The 16,267-nt window shown below is 36.1% G+C and overlaps 1 protein-coding gene across 1 annotated transcript in view; it reads right to left on the bottom strand.

Annotated features, from left to right (window-relative positions):
• ADGRV1 (adhesion G protein-coupled receptor V1) overlaps positions 1-16,267 on the bottom strand; it is a gene marked incomplete at both ends in the record, with an annotated part of 271,966 nt that overhangs the window by 241,059 nt on the left and 14,640 nt on the right. The window contains 9 exons of the mRNA XM_084304820.1: positions 1,509-1,775; positions 2,157-2,280; positions 2,910-3,073; positions 3,686-3,866; positions 5,689-5,874; positions 5,963-6,089; positions 7,780-7,812; positions 14,254-14,477; positions 14,961-15,137. Of these exons, the coding sequence (XP_084160946.1) occupies positions 1,509-1,775; positions 2,157-2,280; positions 2,910-3,073; positions 3,686-3,866; positions 5,689-5,874; positions 5,963-6,089; positions 7,780-7,812; positions 14,254-14,477; positions 14,961-15,137 (1,483 nt within the window). The remainder of the gene's footprint in view (positions 1-1,508; positions 1,776-2,156; positions 2,281-2,909; positions 3,074-3,685; positions 3,867-5,688; positions 5,875-5,962; positions 6,090-7,779; positions 7,813-14,253; positions 14,478-14,960; positions 15,138-16,267) is intronic.

Raw genomic sequence — 16,267 nt, 5'->3', positions numbered from 1 at the left:
AAAAATGGTTTTGTCTAATCCTTTCCCTAGTCTGATATTTTATAAGAGACCTGGGCACTACAGTGAATACCAGCCGACCTTGGGAAATAGCTTAGCTGCCTTATACTCAAATTACTGCTTTCTCTGTCAGCCTCTGGCTGCCTGCTACCAGCGTTCAGGGAAGGATTTACCCCAAGATCAATGCTGCCTTGTGAGCAACTCACAGGCCAGCCACAGGGTGTCCACTGTAGCATGACCTCAATCACTTTAGTCTTATTGACTGCTAAAGACTAAGACCGTCAGAGACTGCAATGAGAACTAAGATGCTTAGCGTGCTTATAGATGAAGAAATCTAATTTTAGGTTAATCTTGAACTGAATCCCTGGTAGGTACTTTGAGAGCCTGTCACACAATCTGAAGGTATAGTCTGATGATTAATTGCCATCATCTTTCTTTGCTTTATTAAATTACAGTCCCTCAGGTTTTGATGGCTGATTCAATACAGCTATGCTTTGCATTGCAAAGATTTGCAGCAGGTTCAGAGCCTGTTATTACCTGTTAACTAGAGAACAGTAAAAAATGAAGGGCAGTAAATTAAAATTTGCTAATACAATTGCAAATAACTCCCACAACACCATGAGTTTTCTTCGAGCTAGGTGTGGGGAGGGTCTTTATTAAAGACTTAGGGCTCTGGAAAAATTATGTATTTCTTATACTTCAATTTTGTTTTCTCATGAATATTACGTAACAGTGATAATTTATTCCAAAAGATATGTATTTCAAAAACGTGAGGAATGGGCTGAATAATTTCGGTCATTCCTTGTTAAGTGTAAACTTTGAAAAATAAATAAATAAATAAATAAATAATGTTATATCTAAGGTAATAAATCCTTTCTTTAGAGGTGGCCCCTTGTGTAAGTTGTTACATACATTTTTCTGCAAATCAAGCCTTTTAAAATTATAGTCTCAGAGTGAAAAAAATGTATGTATACTTTTCACTACCACAAACAAACAAACAAACAAACCAAACAAACAAACAAACAAACAAAAAACAAAGCAATTACATACCCTTCCTCCAAAATATGGCAGTTCTGTTTGTTTTTACAAAAATCATGTAGTTTCGTAATACACACTGGAGCATGAAAAAAAAACAAACTAAAAGAATACCTCTTTCCCTAAGACTATTGCGTACTAAATTTTTTTGATTGTTTGTTTGTTTGTTTTTTTGCTTTGAGTTCTTTGTGTTTTTGTATTTAAGTCCATCTAATTTGGAGCACTTATATTTGAGAAGGGACTTTCACTCCAGTTGTTTTTGCAGGCAAGGTATCAACTGTATCATTTGATTTTTGTTTCCAATAAAATAATTTAGGCTGAAAATGCAAACACACTGTCTACATTTATTGTATAAAAATCTTGAAGCAAACAGTATTTTTAAATATTGCTTTATGATAAGACCAAGATAGCAAAAAAATGCCACAAAAAAAAAAAAAGCCAAAAAATAAAAAAATAAAAAAAAATAAAAGACTTACCTGTAGAATTGAAAAGGATAAGATAAAACGTTTCATCAGTTTCAGGGATATCATCGTCATTGATATACACAGATAAATTCTGCTCTCTTTCTCCAACATCAAACAAAATGACACTGTTCTTTCCACTGGGAACAAAGTCTCCCTCTTCAGCTGTTGCATCTCCATTAACAGTAACATACTCGACAACAACAGCAACATCAGCAGATCCATTCCTTAGGACTGTAAAGTTTGCAACACTTCCTTCTTGAACACTCACTGTCACAGGTTCTGAAAATACAAAAGCAACAAATCTGCCTGAGTTCAAACCCTTGCATTTGCTCTATTTTCTTAATTCTCTCTAATAGGATCTTCCTTTTAAATGAAGCAATAAGCTGTATGTGATAAAGGTAAGGAAATAATTCAGGAACAAGAGAACATTTTGTACCTTGCCTCTTAACTGATCTCAACATCAACAAAGAGAAAAATGACACACACAAAAAAATCGGAAGGTTCTGAAGGAAACAAATATAAATTAAAAAAAAAAAAATAGTTTGGGGAAATTTTGCACTTGCTCTTTTGGGATTAGGATTTCTCAATGATCTGGTTTGTGAAGAAAAATCCATTTTAGGTGGTGTATGTATTCCACATTTATAAACAATAATATCTAACCTGCAAAATAAATGGGATCATCATTCTTTGTTATTTGTAAAAAGGCAGTGGTTACATTTCCCAGCCTGGCTCCACCGGTAGCATTGAATAAACTGATGGTGAATACTTCCTCCTCTTCAGGTACCTGAAAGTATTAAGACAATTATTTCTAGCATACAAAACACTGAAGAATTTAAAATGAAAAGTTAGGGGGATTAATAAACCAGAGATTTCTGAGTGTTGTTTTTATTTGTCAGTCCTTACGTGTTTCAAGAGGGATGACAGTTCATACAGTTATACAGAAATCATCATTCATCAGCAGTCTTTGTAAATAAGTCCCTTCCTCTTTATGTTGTACAGATGACCCAAAAGTTACCTTCTTGTTTCATGTTTCTGATACATGTAGGTTTACAGCTTTATTTATTTATCATTAGATGTAATCTTCTTTATATCACTTCAAATTTATCAGCATATAAGATTAGGATTGAAATTAGGATTCCAGTTATCAATATATGTTTCAGTCAAATAAACTTTCCTACAACTTTACCACAGTACAATTACTTCAGCTTCTAACTTTTTGGTTTAGAAGTATGTACAGCTCCTGAAATTTGTCTATTGTTTGCTGAAATTATCTCAGTTCTACCCAAGTATTTTGGTATTTCCTACAAGTTATTAGGTCTTGAGAAACATACATTCCTTTTTTCTCCTTATGTTCTAATGTTTTAGCACTCTTTTTCCCATATTCTCACCCTAAAACACTGTGAAAGTGTTTACCTCATCTGGCAGTGAGTAAATTGTGATATTTTTTGAAAACTCCAGATTATCAAATAAAATAGTCCCTTGCTCTGGATAGACGTCGTTGGTGCATGCTGGATCAACAACCCAAGACACACTAACATTTCCGTAGTTTCCTTGGTTTCTTACAACTCTGTAAACAGCTAGAAAATATAAACATAGAGTCAGTGTGCATATTCAGAGCAACAGAAATCAAAAAGGAACATTTGAAGCATCTGAAACTGGGAAAAAGGAAATAAAATAATAACCAATTTCACTTCCTATGAAACCAGTCACATGTTGGAGTGCCACAGAAAAGGACATACAAAGACAGATTAATAGAGCAGTTCAAAATGCTTTAGTTTCATGTTAGTTCTTGCCCGTAAAAGTAATTGATGACTGAATAGAACTAGATCAATTAAAATCACCCATTTAACTCTATGTTTCTCTTATATAACATCCCATTCTTCATTCTCCACAAACAGAGCTACTACCTCCACGTTGCACTTCGCACATACATCAGTACTCCACCCCTCCTGTCTGCGAAATTCTCTAGCAATTCTTTTTACTCAGTTAATCCCTCTGTTTTTCCACACCCTTACTTCTCCACTTCACTCTCCGCTGCTCATCTTGCTTAGCATTGTACCACTCTGCAAAGTCCTGAGTGGAGATTTTAGTAAGAAGTCTCCTAGACTTCTGTTATCCTAGAACAGGGAAAATAAGACTTGCAGAAGCAGACAGCAGATAAAGAAGTAACTCTAATAAAAAGGAATTACCAGTATGGATGTCTTCTCCTTTGCTTTCACTTATTGTTACTGTTAGTTCGTAAGGTAGAAACTGAATGATACCATGTGGATCATCATTCTTCAGAATGGTTATATTGACCGTTGTGGCATTCCCCACCTTGCCTGGCATTTCACTGTAGCCACTAAGTACCACAGAATATACCTCATCCAGCTAGAAGAGGGAAACTCAATCAGAATAAAAATACGTATTCAACATCCACATCAAAAACAAAATGGTCTATAGTCCACAGTCCCCCATCAGGCAGAAAGGGATACAAACTTAAAATGAAATCACACACATTCTACGTGCAATAAGTGTTTGTATAATGCCATCAAATAAAGGAAATTGTTAGAACTTCTATCTCTAAAAGCATCAGTTTCTCCAAAAGTCTGTTATTATTACAAGAAAGGACTTATTCTGTGTACTTAATTTAGAATCACATAATTTCACAAGTAATGTCTGTAACACACTCTGAAATGTAAATTTTCTTTCCTCCAAAACTTCTTAACATTTCTGGCTTTGTAACAGGTAAAGCAAAGATTTTTAAACCATGGAAAGCATGCTAATTTAGAAATAATAGATCAACTGGCTTTATTAATCTAATGGGACATGGCACTCTCAAAAAAGCATCAGAGAACATTAAAAAAAGTATTGCATTCATCTACCTAGAAAAGAGAATTACTCTACACTGGGGAGAACTCAGTGAAACTGGCTGGTGGTCAGCAGTAAAGAAACACACATGAACTGGTTCTTTACATACAATTCAATTAAAGAATGGTGTTCAGTACTACAGAATGTCATGGATGCTAAAACCTTATCTGCGTTCAAAGCTCAACTGCTTCAATTAACAGAAAGAAAATCTGAAGACACACAAAGATACCATCCATTACTGCAGACATCCTTGGACTGTCCACCATTGGAGGCTGGGATGGCATTCTGGAGGAAAGTGATTATGTATGTCTTGCTCATGTATGTGGCTTTTGGCCACTCTTGGAGATAAAAGAGTATAAAAGGACCTTATTTTTTAGTCCTGACACTAGAATTCATATGTTTTTGCCTAAGCATTTCAGCAGGATGACTTACCTAGTTTAATAATACTGCTGTAAGCAGGGAAATACTTTTATCTCAGCCTGCCGATGAACTGGGAATGGAATTATTAAATCACCTGGTGTTCTAGTGCCTAGGTTTTACTAGCTTATCTTATGTTCCTGGCTTCTGTAGTGGAGTTCAAACTTCTTATGTCTCTTTTCTTTGGACTATGTAGGGAAAATAAACCTGAATTTCTACAGCAGCCTATGCTAAGATGGAGTGCTGTGATCCCCTGATTTCCTCATCATATGGTCCTACATCCCTCTCATGACTGATGACCACCTGTCCCTACAATAAGATTATTGATCTTCCTAAAACCTTTATGTTTTGTAAAGCTGGTTTTCTGGAACCTTACTCTTTGATCAGCTCACTAGCAGGATTGGAAAAACACAACTAACTGCTTATGCAAAATACAGCATAGGAATGTGCATGTAAAGGCAGCAAAAAATGCTGAATCACAGCAGCTAAAATTTATGTTAACATACATATGGTAAAATCAAACCCTTGCAAACTTTCTGATGGAGTCCAGGATGGCTGATGCACAGGAAAGGGAACAAGCTACAGAAAAACAGAAAGCAAAGAGAAAAGCAACAGACACAGGCCTCAAATTCTGCAGATTTCTGGGATTACAAAACAATAGAGATATCAGACAAATGAATATTCAGGCAAGGCTGAAAAGACCTGATTTGTATTGATATAAAATGCTTTCATATGCTGCTCGACTAATTCATAGGCCTTTCAGTCACTCTTCCTCTACCTATTTCTCACACTTAAGAAAAAGAAAGCCTTCAAACGTTACAGAAAAATAGCTGGTATTTATAGGTGAAACCATCTATATTTTAATAAGTGACAAACAAATATGTCTGTGAATGCAATTTAAAGAGAGAAAAATATTAATTCTTACCTCTGGAATCCCATCCATCCTTGTCAGTAGCGTAATTATGATCTCTCTTTCACCAGGCTTAAACTCCAGAATTCCTGTGCTTCCATAAAACTCATTAGTATCTCTTGGTTCTACAGTGTAGCGCAGAAACTGTCTGATGAGGCTTCCTCTAGTGCGAACAATCTGCAGCTCAACAGACTCCCCTTCCTGCAAAAAAATAATATTCATCTTTTTCCAGCACTCTGTTAGAACTAAGTTGTCTGTAATGTTCAAGCGACGTTACTCGGATAGCTACCTTGATGCTGTAGGGACCTCTGGAAGAGGAAGAAAATTCAAACACTCCTCCGGGATCATCATTTTCCAAAATTGTAATTTCACAAGTAGTAAACCCATATTTCAGTATCTGATTTTCCACACTGACCCTGAGAAAGGAAGGTAAGAGGTTTTTTCAAGTTGCAATTCTGTTTAGCATACAGAGGAGATCAGGATATTGACAAATTTTATGAATAAATTATGAAAACCAACAGTTACCTGCAAGGATTAAAATAAGGTAAGAATGATACAACATCAAAATGTTTTATCCATCGGAAAAAAAATTATTGCCTCTGAAGTAACTTTTTTTTTTTTAAAATATATTTTTTTCTGATTAACTTTTTATAGCTATTGACTCTGTTGTTTGTTTATCTGGTTTTGATAACACATGCACACAACACACAGGAAAAGAAACAGAATAGTGACAGGGGAAACAAAAAAAAAAGTTAGTTAAATTCAGAACTACTTTATATTTGGATCAAGGTATAAAGGAAATTCCAAAATCACCTATGCTGAGATTACACTGAAAATCATAAATTTACATTATTGCTTTCTTTGTCAAAGTTTACTACTGACATACAGAGGCAGAAGTTTGACCCTCTATACCATGGATTTCATCCTCAGCTGTGTGTTAGCCTGCCTTCTGTAGATGTGGAGACAACCTGTAGGATCCCCATCTGACTACAAAATGTTGGACCTACTCTCACTTTTAATGCACACGGTGAATGGTGCAAGAATGAAGTACACTGACCAAATATGCATACTTCAAATTCCTCTTAGTAAAGGATTTCTCTCTCTGGGCTTCTGCTACACCATCTTGGTCTTACTCTGACACAAATGGGCAATATCTGATAAAAGAAATGAACCTTGCATATTACTTGCTTGCCATTTCTCAGAAGCAGTAATTTTCAACATCATTTTAAATTTCTTATATTAAAAATTCCACAGAAGCACTATTAAAGAATACACCTCCAGACTGATGGTCTGCATATGATTTATTACATGTAGTTTTAGGTACTTAGATTCTTTTGCATCTTTCACATTTCCTGTCAGTATTGTATTTTTCAATGAAATCGTGGTCCTGCATATTGTACATATTTTTGTGCTTTCACTGTACTACAACCTAGACTCTATCAAATGCTATTTCATGAAGAAGTGTGATATATTATATCCAATTTTTGAAATCAGGCCCAGAACTGTGTCCAGAAGCACATTATAAGTAACTGGAACCTACACACACAAAAACAACTTAGCATTGTTTGTTGTAGCATAGTCTCTAGGACAGGGTACAGGATGCAAAATAGGTAATACCTATTTAATAGAGTAACATGCTCATGTTTGTTATGTGTTTAAAAAAACAAAAGTCAGTAGAAAAAAATAACCTGTGTTATATAAATTATATGCATGTTAGTCTAAATCAAGATAACTTTCCTTGTCTTTGACTAGAGAAAATTACTCTAACTCTAATCAATTCAGTCATTTAGTTGGGTCAAACTGTATTTGTAGCAGTTTAAAACAATTAATTCATTATTCCATGAAACACTCAAATATCAAACACTGAGCCATGCATTCATAACTTTCATCATTCACAGATCCTACATAAAGAAATGCCTTCAAGCAAGAACCCCATGCCATCAAACAAAATACCAAAGGGGAAGCATGCGTTGTATGAAGAGATGCAGAGACGTAACTCTTGGGGAGGGAGGGGAAGAAATGATAAAGACAGATTCTGTCCAAACCAACCACTTCTAAAACAAAGCATTGATTCACTGAGCACAAAAAACAGTTCATCGCACTTACCCAAAGAACACGACAAACCTTTCTGTCTCTACCCTGTCAACACAGAGAAAAAAAAAAAAAAAAAAAAAGAGGATGGCGATAGTAATGAAAGAATGAAAAATGCCACTGACCAAAATTTCAATACTACCCATCTTATAAAAGAACAAAAAGCAAAACAACAAAAAACAAAAAGGGGAAAAAATAAATTAAAAGAAGACTTCCTTTTTACTTTCCAAAAGCTTACAATGTTCATGTTATAGGAGCCCTGCTTGCTTGGCATTTTCCTGTTGACAAAGGCCAGCAAGTGCACAGCTCCCACTTACGAGGAATGACCCCGTGACCAATTCAGCATGTCAAGAGCCACTCAAGGTGTTCCCTACCAAGCCCTCCTCAAAGAGCTTGATTACTGCTGCGTGATCACACCTGCAGCAGCAGTCCACAATTATAAACCTTTATTAGGAAAATACATCTACATGCCTCTGTGATATGGTGTTTCATCAGTCTGACAAAGTAATGATAAAAACAGATAAGCACAGAAAAGAATACTGATGGGTACACAAGGAAAAGTAATTTGGCACAAAATCACAGCAAACCTCATTTATAACAATTTTTTAGTTAATCAGATTACCAAAGTAGTATATATACGTATATAACATAAATACAAATTTACAACAGAAAATAAAAATGAATCATTATGTCAAGTGAGTTTTTGGTACGTATTAAACCTAGACAGCTTTCAGGTCAGGAAGCAACCAGTAAAATTCAGTCCACCAACTGGTAAAAAAATAACTTTGTTCAGGTGGTTTCTCCATACAAACCCCATTTTGAAGACTTGGATATTTCATTTATTTTCTTATTAATTATCTGGTCTTTTTTTTTTCTCTGGCTGATACCATGAGCAGTCAGACTGCTATCACTGCCCTGGCACAGTGATGTTAGTTACTACTCCGAAAAGTCATAAAACATCCTATGCAAAAACTTACTAGAAGCAGCTAGGGTTAGGTTTTCAACTCCAAGATGCTGTTAAGCAAACAATGAATGAACGAAGCTGTGGCTGCCCCATCCCTGGAGGTGTTCAAGACCAGGTTGGATGAGGCTAGGCCAACCTGATCTAGTAGGTGCCATCTAGTAGGCCTCTGCCCATGGCAGAGGGGTTGGAACTGGATGACCTTTAACATCCATTCCAACCTGAGCCGTTCTGTGATTCTAAGATTGGTGCACCCAGTCGTCCTCTTTGTATCTATGCTCTAAGGCATATACATAGAACTTTTCATAACATAGAATGCATATCCCCAACAACATTTATTTTTTTTTAAATAGTATTGAAAAAAAAAAAAAGGAATTAAGGGAACAAAGATAAATTACGAAGGTACATTTTAAGTTTAAATTAAAAATGTTTGTTGTAAAGTATTCTCATAGATTTACTTTTTTTCTAGGAATATATAAAAAAAAAAAAAAAAGATCCCAATTCTATTGTTTTGAACAATTACATTGTAATACAATTACCGTACTCACATCCTGCAAAGTTTTATCCTTTTAATCCAAATGCTTGCTTTTTGGTTCAGTGTACTCTTCATGTGTTAAACCTAAGTCCATACGGGGCTAAACCAGGCAAGGTGAAGTGTTCAGCAGATACCTGCATAATGCTTCCAGCAGCCAGCTCAGATTGACCCCGAGCAGCTACGGGGCTGCACACAGGGTCTGTGCCCCCAGAGAGCTGCCAGGACACCAGCCCCATCCCCTGCCACATGCACCTCCAACCTTGAAGAACAGAGGGAGGCGTTCATATACCACCCCTCCACCACAGAGGAGATGCTCCCAGACTGCCTCACACCACACAGGGCCAGTTCAGTCCTGTTTCACTCCTCGTGGTGTGTGAACCCAGCTCTTTAGGTGTTCCTCTGACAGCAGTATGGAAACAGGACAAAGAGGGCTATTCAGAAGCAGCTATAAAAGTTAGAACAGCTCCTTTGACATGGTGGCTTTACCATGGCCAGCAGCTCCAGCTAGTGAAAAGAACTCTTGACCAGGAATAAGGAGATACCAATCACTGGGAAAGCCACTTCCCTGTTTTTATCCTCAGCTTTTTTTTTTTTTTTTTTCTGAAAAATGGCTATGAATGGACATGGAGTTTCATACAGACAATAAACCCTGGCAATGCCTACGATGCTGACATAAGAAATACAACCTCAAAGTGTGTAAAGTATTTCTTATACAACAAGACTGATCATTAGGGAAATTCTTTCAGTAAAAAAATCATGTATTGTACATGTATATATAAAGAATATTACATAGTAAGAACTACAGATGAATTAGGACAACCAACAGGAGCCCCAAAATGTTTCTTACACTTTTTTAAACACGCAGTACAAGAAAATAGCAGAAATCAGACCTTTGACAAAGTTAAAGGTACCATGAGAATTTCAGTATTACTAAGAACTAAATAGAACCACTAAATAAATAAATAAATAAATAAATAATAACTTTGAAGGTAATAACTTTTGACAAAATCTGGAATTTCTGCAGACCCTGAGTGTTCTGAAAGACACATGAGAAACTTAATTTCCAATGTGAATCTACATGGCTGTCGTTATTAAACTACACTTCTCTAAAAGACACTCTTTTCTGTCAGGGTATCTCAAAAAAGGGGAATTGAAATTGCTTGTGGAACATTACTCAATTTGTTTGCATTCAGTGTTCACCCCCTCTTCAATTTTTTCAGGATTATCTACTGATTTAATTAGTGGCAGGCTCTAGCTCTAAAGAACTGCATTAAAGTAGGATTTGCCACATTAGACATTCCACAGTGCTTCTCACCAGAGGAAACACCTTCTCTCCAGGTATAATCCATCATTTATTTGATTTTTTTGAGGCTATTTTAATTTTTCTGAGTCATAGCAGGAAAGATATGTTGTTGTTATTTTGAGAAGTAATGAAAACTAGCAGTAGGTGTCCAGGGCATTCATTTCAACGTTCTATTATTTTCAAATAACTTTTTCCCGGTTAAAACACATTCTGATCAAACCCTTGAGGCATCCCTGGAGGTTTTGCAGGCCAGGTTGGACAAGGCTGTGGGTCAACCTGATCTAATGGGTGGTATCCCTGCCCATGGCAGTGGGGTTGGAAACTGCCATGTTTCCAACTGGAAATCTTTAAGGTCCCTTCCAACCCAAGCTGTTCTGTGATTCTATGAAAATTTACATAAGTAAGATAGATATGGTTTTAAAACAGACACTAACCAAAGGAAATTACCAAGTAAGGAGAAAATCCCAGCTCCATTAAGCAGTATGTCAGTGAGTAACCCACAACACATAAACCCTTAAGCCCTGACCATTGACACTACGCAGTGCTTTAAATGGCCCCTCTGTGCTTTTCTAACTTTTTGACATGTAGCAACCCCTTAAACCTCAAAATTTTTTAAATCTGCCAGATATTTCACAGTGAAATAGTCAAGTCTGTATTTTACAACTGTAATTTTTAAAAAATTACTTTATAACTCACAGGTCTCATCATTTTCTACATAAACTGATGACAGAATTTCAACCTATGGAAATCCGTATCCAATTACTGAAATCAGTAGAGCTATAAAAATCTCCAAATAATGTTGCTTTGGTTTATTATATGTAGTAAATGAGATTTATGTCATAACATATGCATATAGATCTGTTCTGGCATCTTAACTTCCATGAGTCAAGACTCAAGAAATGTTGGAACATAAGGACTGCCTAAACAGTCGTCTGTTTGTTGATTGTCACTTTCACAAAATAAAAGTGATTTATCCCCAGATCCCAAAGTCTCCAAGTTCTCAGTCTCACCACCACTCACTCATGAGCACAAACACAGGCCATGTCCCCAGCTCACATACCCTGCAGGTTCTGGCCCTCTGGTTGTGGCAGTTGCCAAATCGATAGCTGTCTGCACCTTAACTGAGGGGCTGATAACTGCCAGTGAGAGATTATGTTGTGTAGGAGGAAAAAACAGCAATCAGATTTTTAAAAAACTGATTTCTGTTTGTGCTTACCAGGTAAAATGACCAGCCCTAGTATATACATGTATATATGCTCTCACAAAGCACACACACAATTTCCATGGCCTGTTCCACCTACATTCATCAAGAAGACCAAGGTCTTTTCTTTCTCACATAGATTTCACTACAGATATCTGTTTTTATTTATGCTTGGTCTCAATTCAGGCCTATTCAGATAGGGCAGGCATTCAACCTGAAGCTGCTCCTAAAAAAAGAAAATATGAAGAAGCTTCAGCAGATAACAAGACTCTCTTGCCTCTTTATTACTCAACATTACTCATCTGTCTTCTTTGGAATCATATTTTTCATGTTATACATTTACCTCCAGTTTGTGGACAAAATTCAGACTTAGTTTTACTATCTATGGTCTAAGGATAGAGACCATAAAGCAAGAAAGGATAATATTGTTTTTAATGGCTTGGAAAAATTATAGTTATGGATGCACTTAAAGCTTATTTAAAATTGAACTGCCTTGACAATATCACTAAGCTGTAAATAATACATCCTTGTTAGAACTAATTATTTTGATTATTTTACCCATGCTATTAAATATTTCAGTCAATTGAATGCTTATGAACATATGTCTATGTCTATAGTTTCATTAAAGTTCTTACATGCTTTCTTTTCCCGCTGACTTACACTACAATTTATGGAACAGTACAAGCACATCTACAGCACAGTGCATCTTTGTTTTTGTGCTCATTCACTACTGCTGTGAGGTGCTGGCTGCCAGCCTTGGAAACTGAAATCTTCTGTTTGTCCACAAAATAGCAACCAGGCAGACAGCAATAGCATGGGCTTACACGTAACCCTGCCAGTATCCTTCAACCCTAATTTGAAGAGTCATGTCTAGTAGTGAAAGGATGATCTCTGCAGTCATTTCATTCTTGGCTTCTGCTAATTAGTTGAAGTGAAGGATGCTACCCAAGTCTAGAGAAAAGTTCAGATTCTATCTCCTCCTTGTTTGCTCCTTTTTCCAGGACAGACCACCTGTTCCTTGCTTCACTCTCTGACCCTGCCAAGTGTGGGAAAGCTGCTTACTCTTGGCACACTTTTCACCATCCACTTCATGATCAACAGAGCTATGGCTTGCACCATACACAGCAAAAGCAGAACACTGCTTATATTTGTTCAGCTGCCAGTTCAATCCTTGTTGCAGCCACCATTTTCAAGGTACAGCCTACAGCTGTAACTCAGGATAAATGGCAGAAAACTGTACTTTCACACACATGAATCAAAAAAGTTAATCTTTCATGCTGCTTACTTCTATCTACTTACTTGTTTACCTCAATACCAGTCTGCATTCTTGGCCACCTTACACTCAAAACTTGAAACATCATTTCTAATCCTAGTTTCCCCCTTTGTGCCAGAGACTCTAAAAAAATTCCTTGAGACAAACCAGTTTCACCCACGGAAAAGAAAAAAAGCAGAGAGCTGCTTGCAGTTGTCTCTGGTTTTGTTTTGAAAAAGATTGCCTTTTTAATGTAATGGTAGCCAAGGTAGAATAAAATAACTTGTTCTGAGCTACATGCATTAACCAGCCACCTTTTAATCAAGCAGGCCAATCCTGCAAAGGAGTAACATCTTCCTTGTGTACCATAACAATGTTCAAAAAACATGTTTTCTGAAATGGGATCTTCTTGTGGTCAATAACAGCTTGAGGAGCTTCTTGCCTATTGTTTGCTAATGTGTAATCACTGCGGGTATCTGTTATGGATATCTAAGAGCTAGCCTACACTTCCTGTACAGAATAAAATTACTTCTGCATAATTCCTGATTATAAACTAATTTAAGTTTTCTGAATATGTTCATATGCAGATCAGTATCACGGTATCACCTGAGGGCCCTTACAGTCTGTTATCCTAAAATCCTCAACTAGATAAGAAGGCAGACCAGAACATTGTGCTCCAGAAGCCCCACTGCATACTCATTAGCAGAAGACTGCAATAATAGTCACACTGGGATATTCTGGGGGCTAGGAGCTGACAGACATATCTAATTATCAAGGAATATTGAACATGCAGAACAAACAAACAAACTGCTAGTCTAATTCTACAGTGATACCCAAGTTATAAATGTTTTTCTGATAGAAAAAGTTCTGCATTGCTTTTTAGTTCTCACTTTAGATTTTCCCATTATCTCACTAAAAATTATTTTCCTGAAAAAAAAAAAAGTGTTAAAACCAAGAGCTATAAAAAAGATCAAAACTGAAAGAACTTTCTGAATAGTATACAGAATTTTAATGAAAATATAAACAATTAAGTCGTTGGATAATAAATGCAAAATGGTTTCTTACATTGATCTCCAGTCAAAGACTCAAAGGGTCCAAAGAATCAAGGGTCCAATATTTCTTCAGACACGTATCAACACAATGTAAGTAATAACTTGTAATTAACACTGCGCTAATTTGTTATACATAAATTGAGTACTGCAGCTGATACATATGAATAGAGAATAGGGTACAGTACCTGTCCAGAGTTAATAACACAGTTTCGTTCATTTCAGGTACATCATCAGCTTTAATGGTGATGTTAATTGTAGTATCACTTTGTCCAGATAAGAAAACCACAGAGCCGTTAAAAGGACTTATATCATCGTGTGTTACTGCCTTTTGGTTGGGACCGGAGGGTTTCAAACTCCAGAACACAGTTGCTTGACCATCAGTCCCATCTCGATGCAATGCGATGGAAACCTGTGAAACACATTAATTTGTTGTGACTTGCAAAAGTAAATGCAAAACCAATTACTCCCTTGCAAATTACTATTTGAATAAATAATAATTAAAAAAAAAAAAAAAAGTTTGTCCAGTTCTAATTTGACAATGGGAAATGATCTATCTGATTCAGGATTTGTGTCAGTCCTACTTTATATGACAATTGGTGAGAGAGACTAACTGCAGTATCATTTGCTCTGTGTGAGCATCAAGGGCTAACTGGTTTTAGATGCTTACACAGAAAACAAAGACCAATCTCACTTCTCTGGAAATTAATAACAGATTATTTCAGAGCATTATTATTACTATTATTATTTAAGGAAGAGAATATTTGGGATAAGGCAGAACTTAGAGGAAGGCTTTTCCTCACATTAATTGTTAATGCTACACTGAATACAGCAAACTCCGCCTTCTCCAAATAAGTTTTCCATAGCAAAGGACGATATAAAAAGGCTTACTTACCAGTGTAGCAGGGGAATCTTCTGGTTCAGAAAGAATAATCGGTAAATTGCTAATAAAGCCTATTTCTCCATTTGCAATATCTGGAGTAATCCTCAGAGAAATATTTCGAATATCTCCTAACCTAGGACTCACAGATGGGACTAGAGGAATTCTATTCACCAGTTCAACTCCTTCCAGCTGTAGGAAAAAGTAAGAGAAAACTGAGAAATAAGAAGCCTCAGCACCAAGTCAGAACAGTTCTGACATTTCAGAGTAATTTCCATATGCAGGAAGTACACATCTCCAGAGCAAATTCTTCTATTAATAGGAAGAATTTGCATACTGATTTTTATAACTGCTGTTATAAAAATTTGTAAGTAGACATGTCAAAGAAATGAAGTGGATATTGTTGAGCTGTCAGCAGAATGGTATGCCTCCCAGACAAATCATATTAGTGTATGTAATTAAACACAGATCAAGCCAGTGAGAGACTGTCTGTTCCAGATCAGCTGATTCATTACTAGACCTATTAGCAGTAACTGATGAGCAGCATAGGCAATTGTCTAACATTATTTTTTGTGTCTTGCATTGATAAAAATCTAGGGAAATCACTGAAGTCATAATAATTTACAGCCAAACAGACAAAGAATAATGCACTTTTCTTTCCTCTCTGCAAAATTTTAAGGAATTCTCTATCTAAGAACTACCAGAGCTGCATTAAAAATTTAAATTCAGTACAGTATTTCAAAACTGTATTTTACCTATCACTGCATTTCTGATAGATTATAGATACTAAAAGCAAATAGATTTTTTTAACCTTTTCTTTAAGTGAGAAGCATCACTCATTAAGCCCAGCAGCAGTAGTGACATACCAAGGAAAGCAGAACTTGCCTGTTTAATTATTTCCTTCAAATATTACTTATGCCATGTCATTCTGTCTACATGCATCATTACAATAAATGTTTCCATAACAGATTTGCATATATTTCTGTGAACATTTCACTAGGGCATAAACTCCCACTGACATTTTTTCTTGGAGTTATCAGGTGTACAGTAAAGCTTTATTTTTGGGGGAAGAATAGTGGCCTTTCTTAAATTCATATAGTAATAATGGTTCACCATTTCAAAAGATGATTTTTAAAGTCTTACAGTTCTTAAAACAAAACTGTTAAATATGTGGGCTGCATCATATTTTGTTCCACAACTACTTGAGTAACACCCAGAAATATGCATGAACATTTATCTGATGATAGATGGAAATGTTTTACAAATACTGTATTCAGTAACTGATTCTCAACCATTTCAACTTGTTATCAAGAGTCTGAAGA

This window comes from Netta rufina (genome assembly GCF_964035555.1).
Source record: "Netta rufina genome assembly, chromosome: Z".
NCBI classification, from domain to species: Eukaryota; Metazoa; Chordata; class Aves; order Anseriformes; family Anatidae; genus Netta; species Netta rufina.
This window is presented reverse-complemented; position numbering and strand designations above follow the sequence as displayed.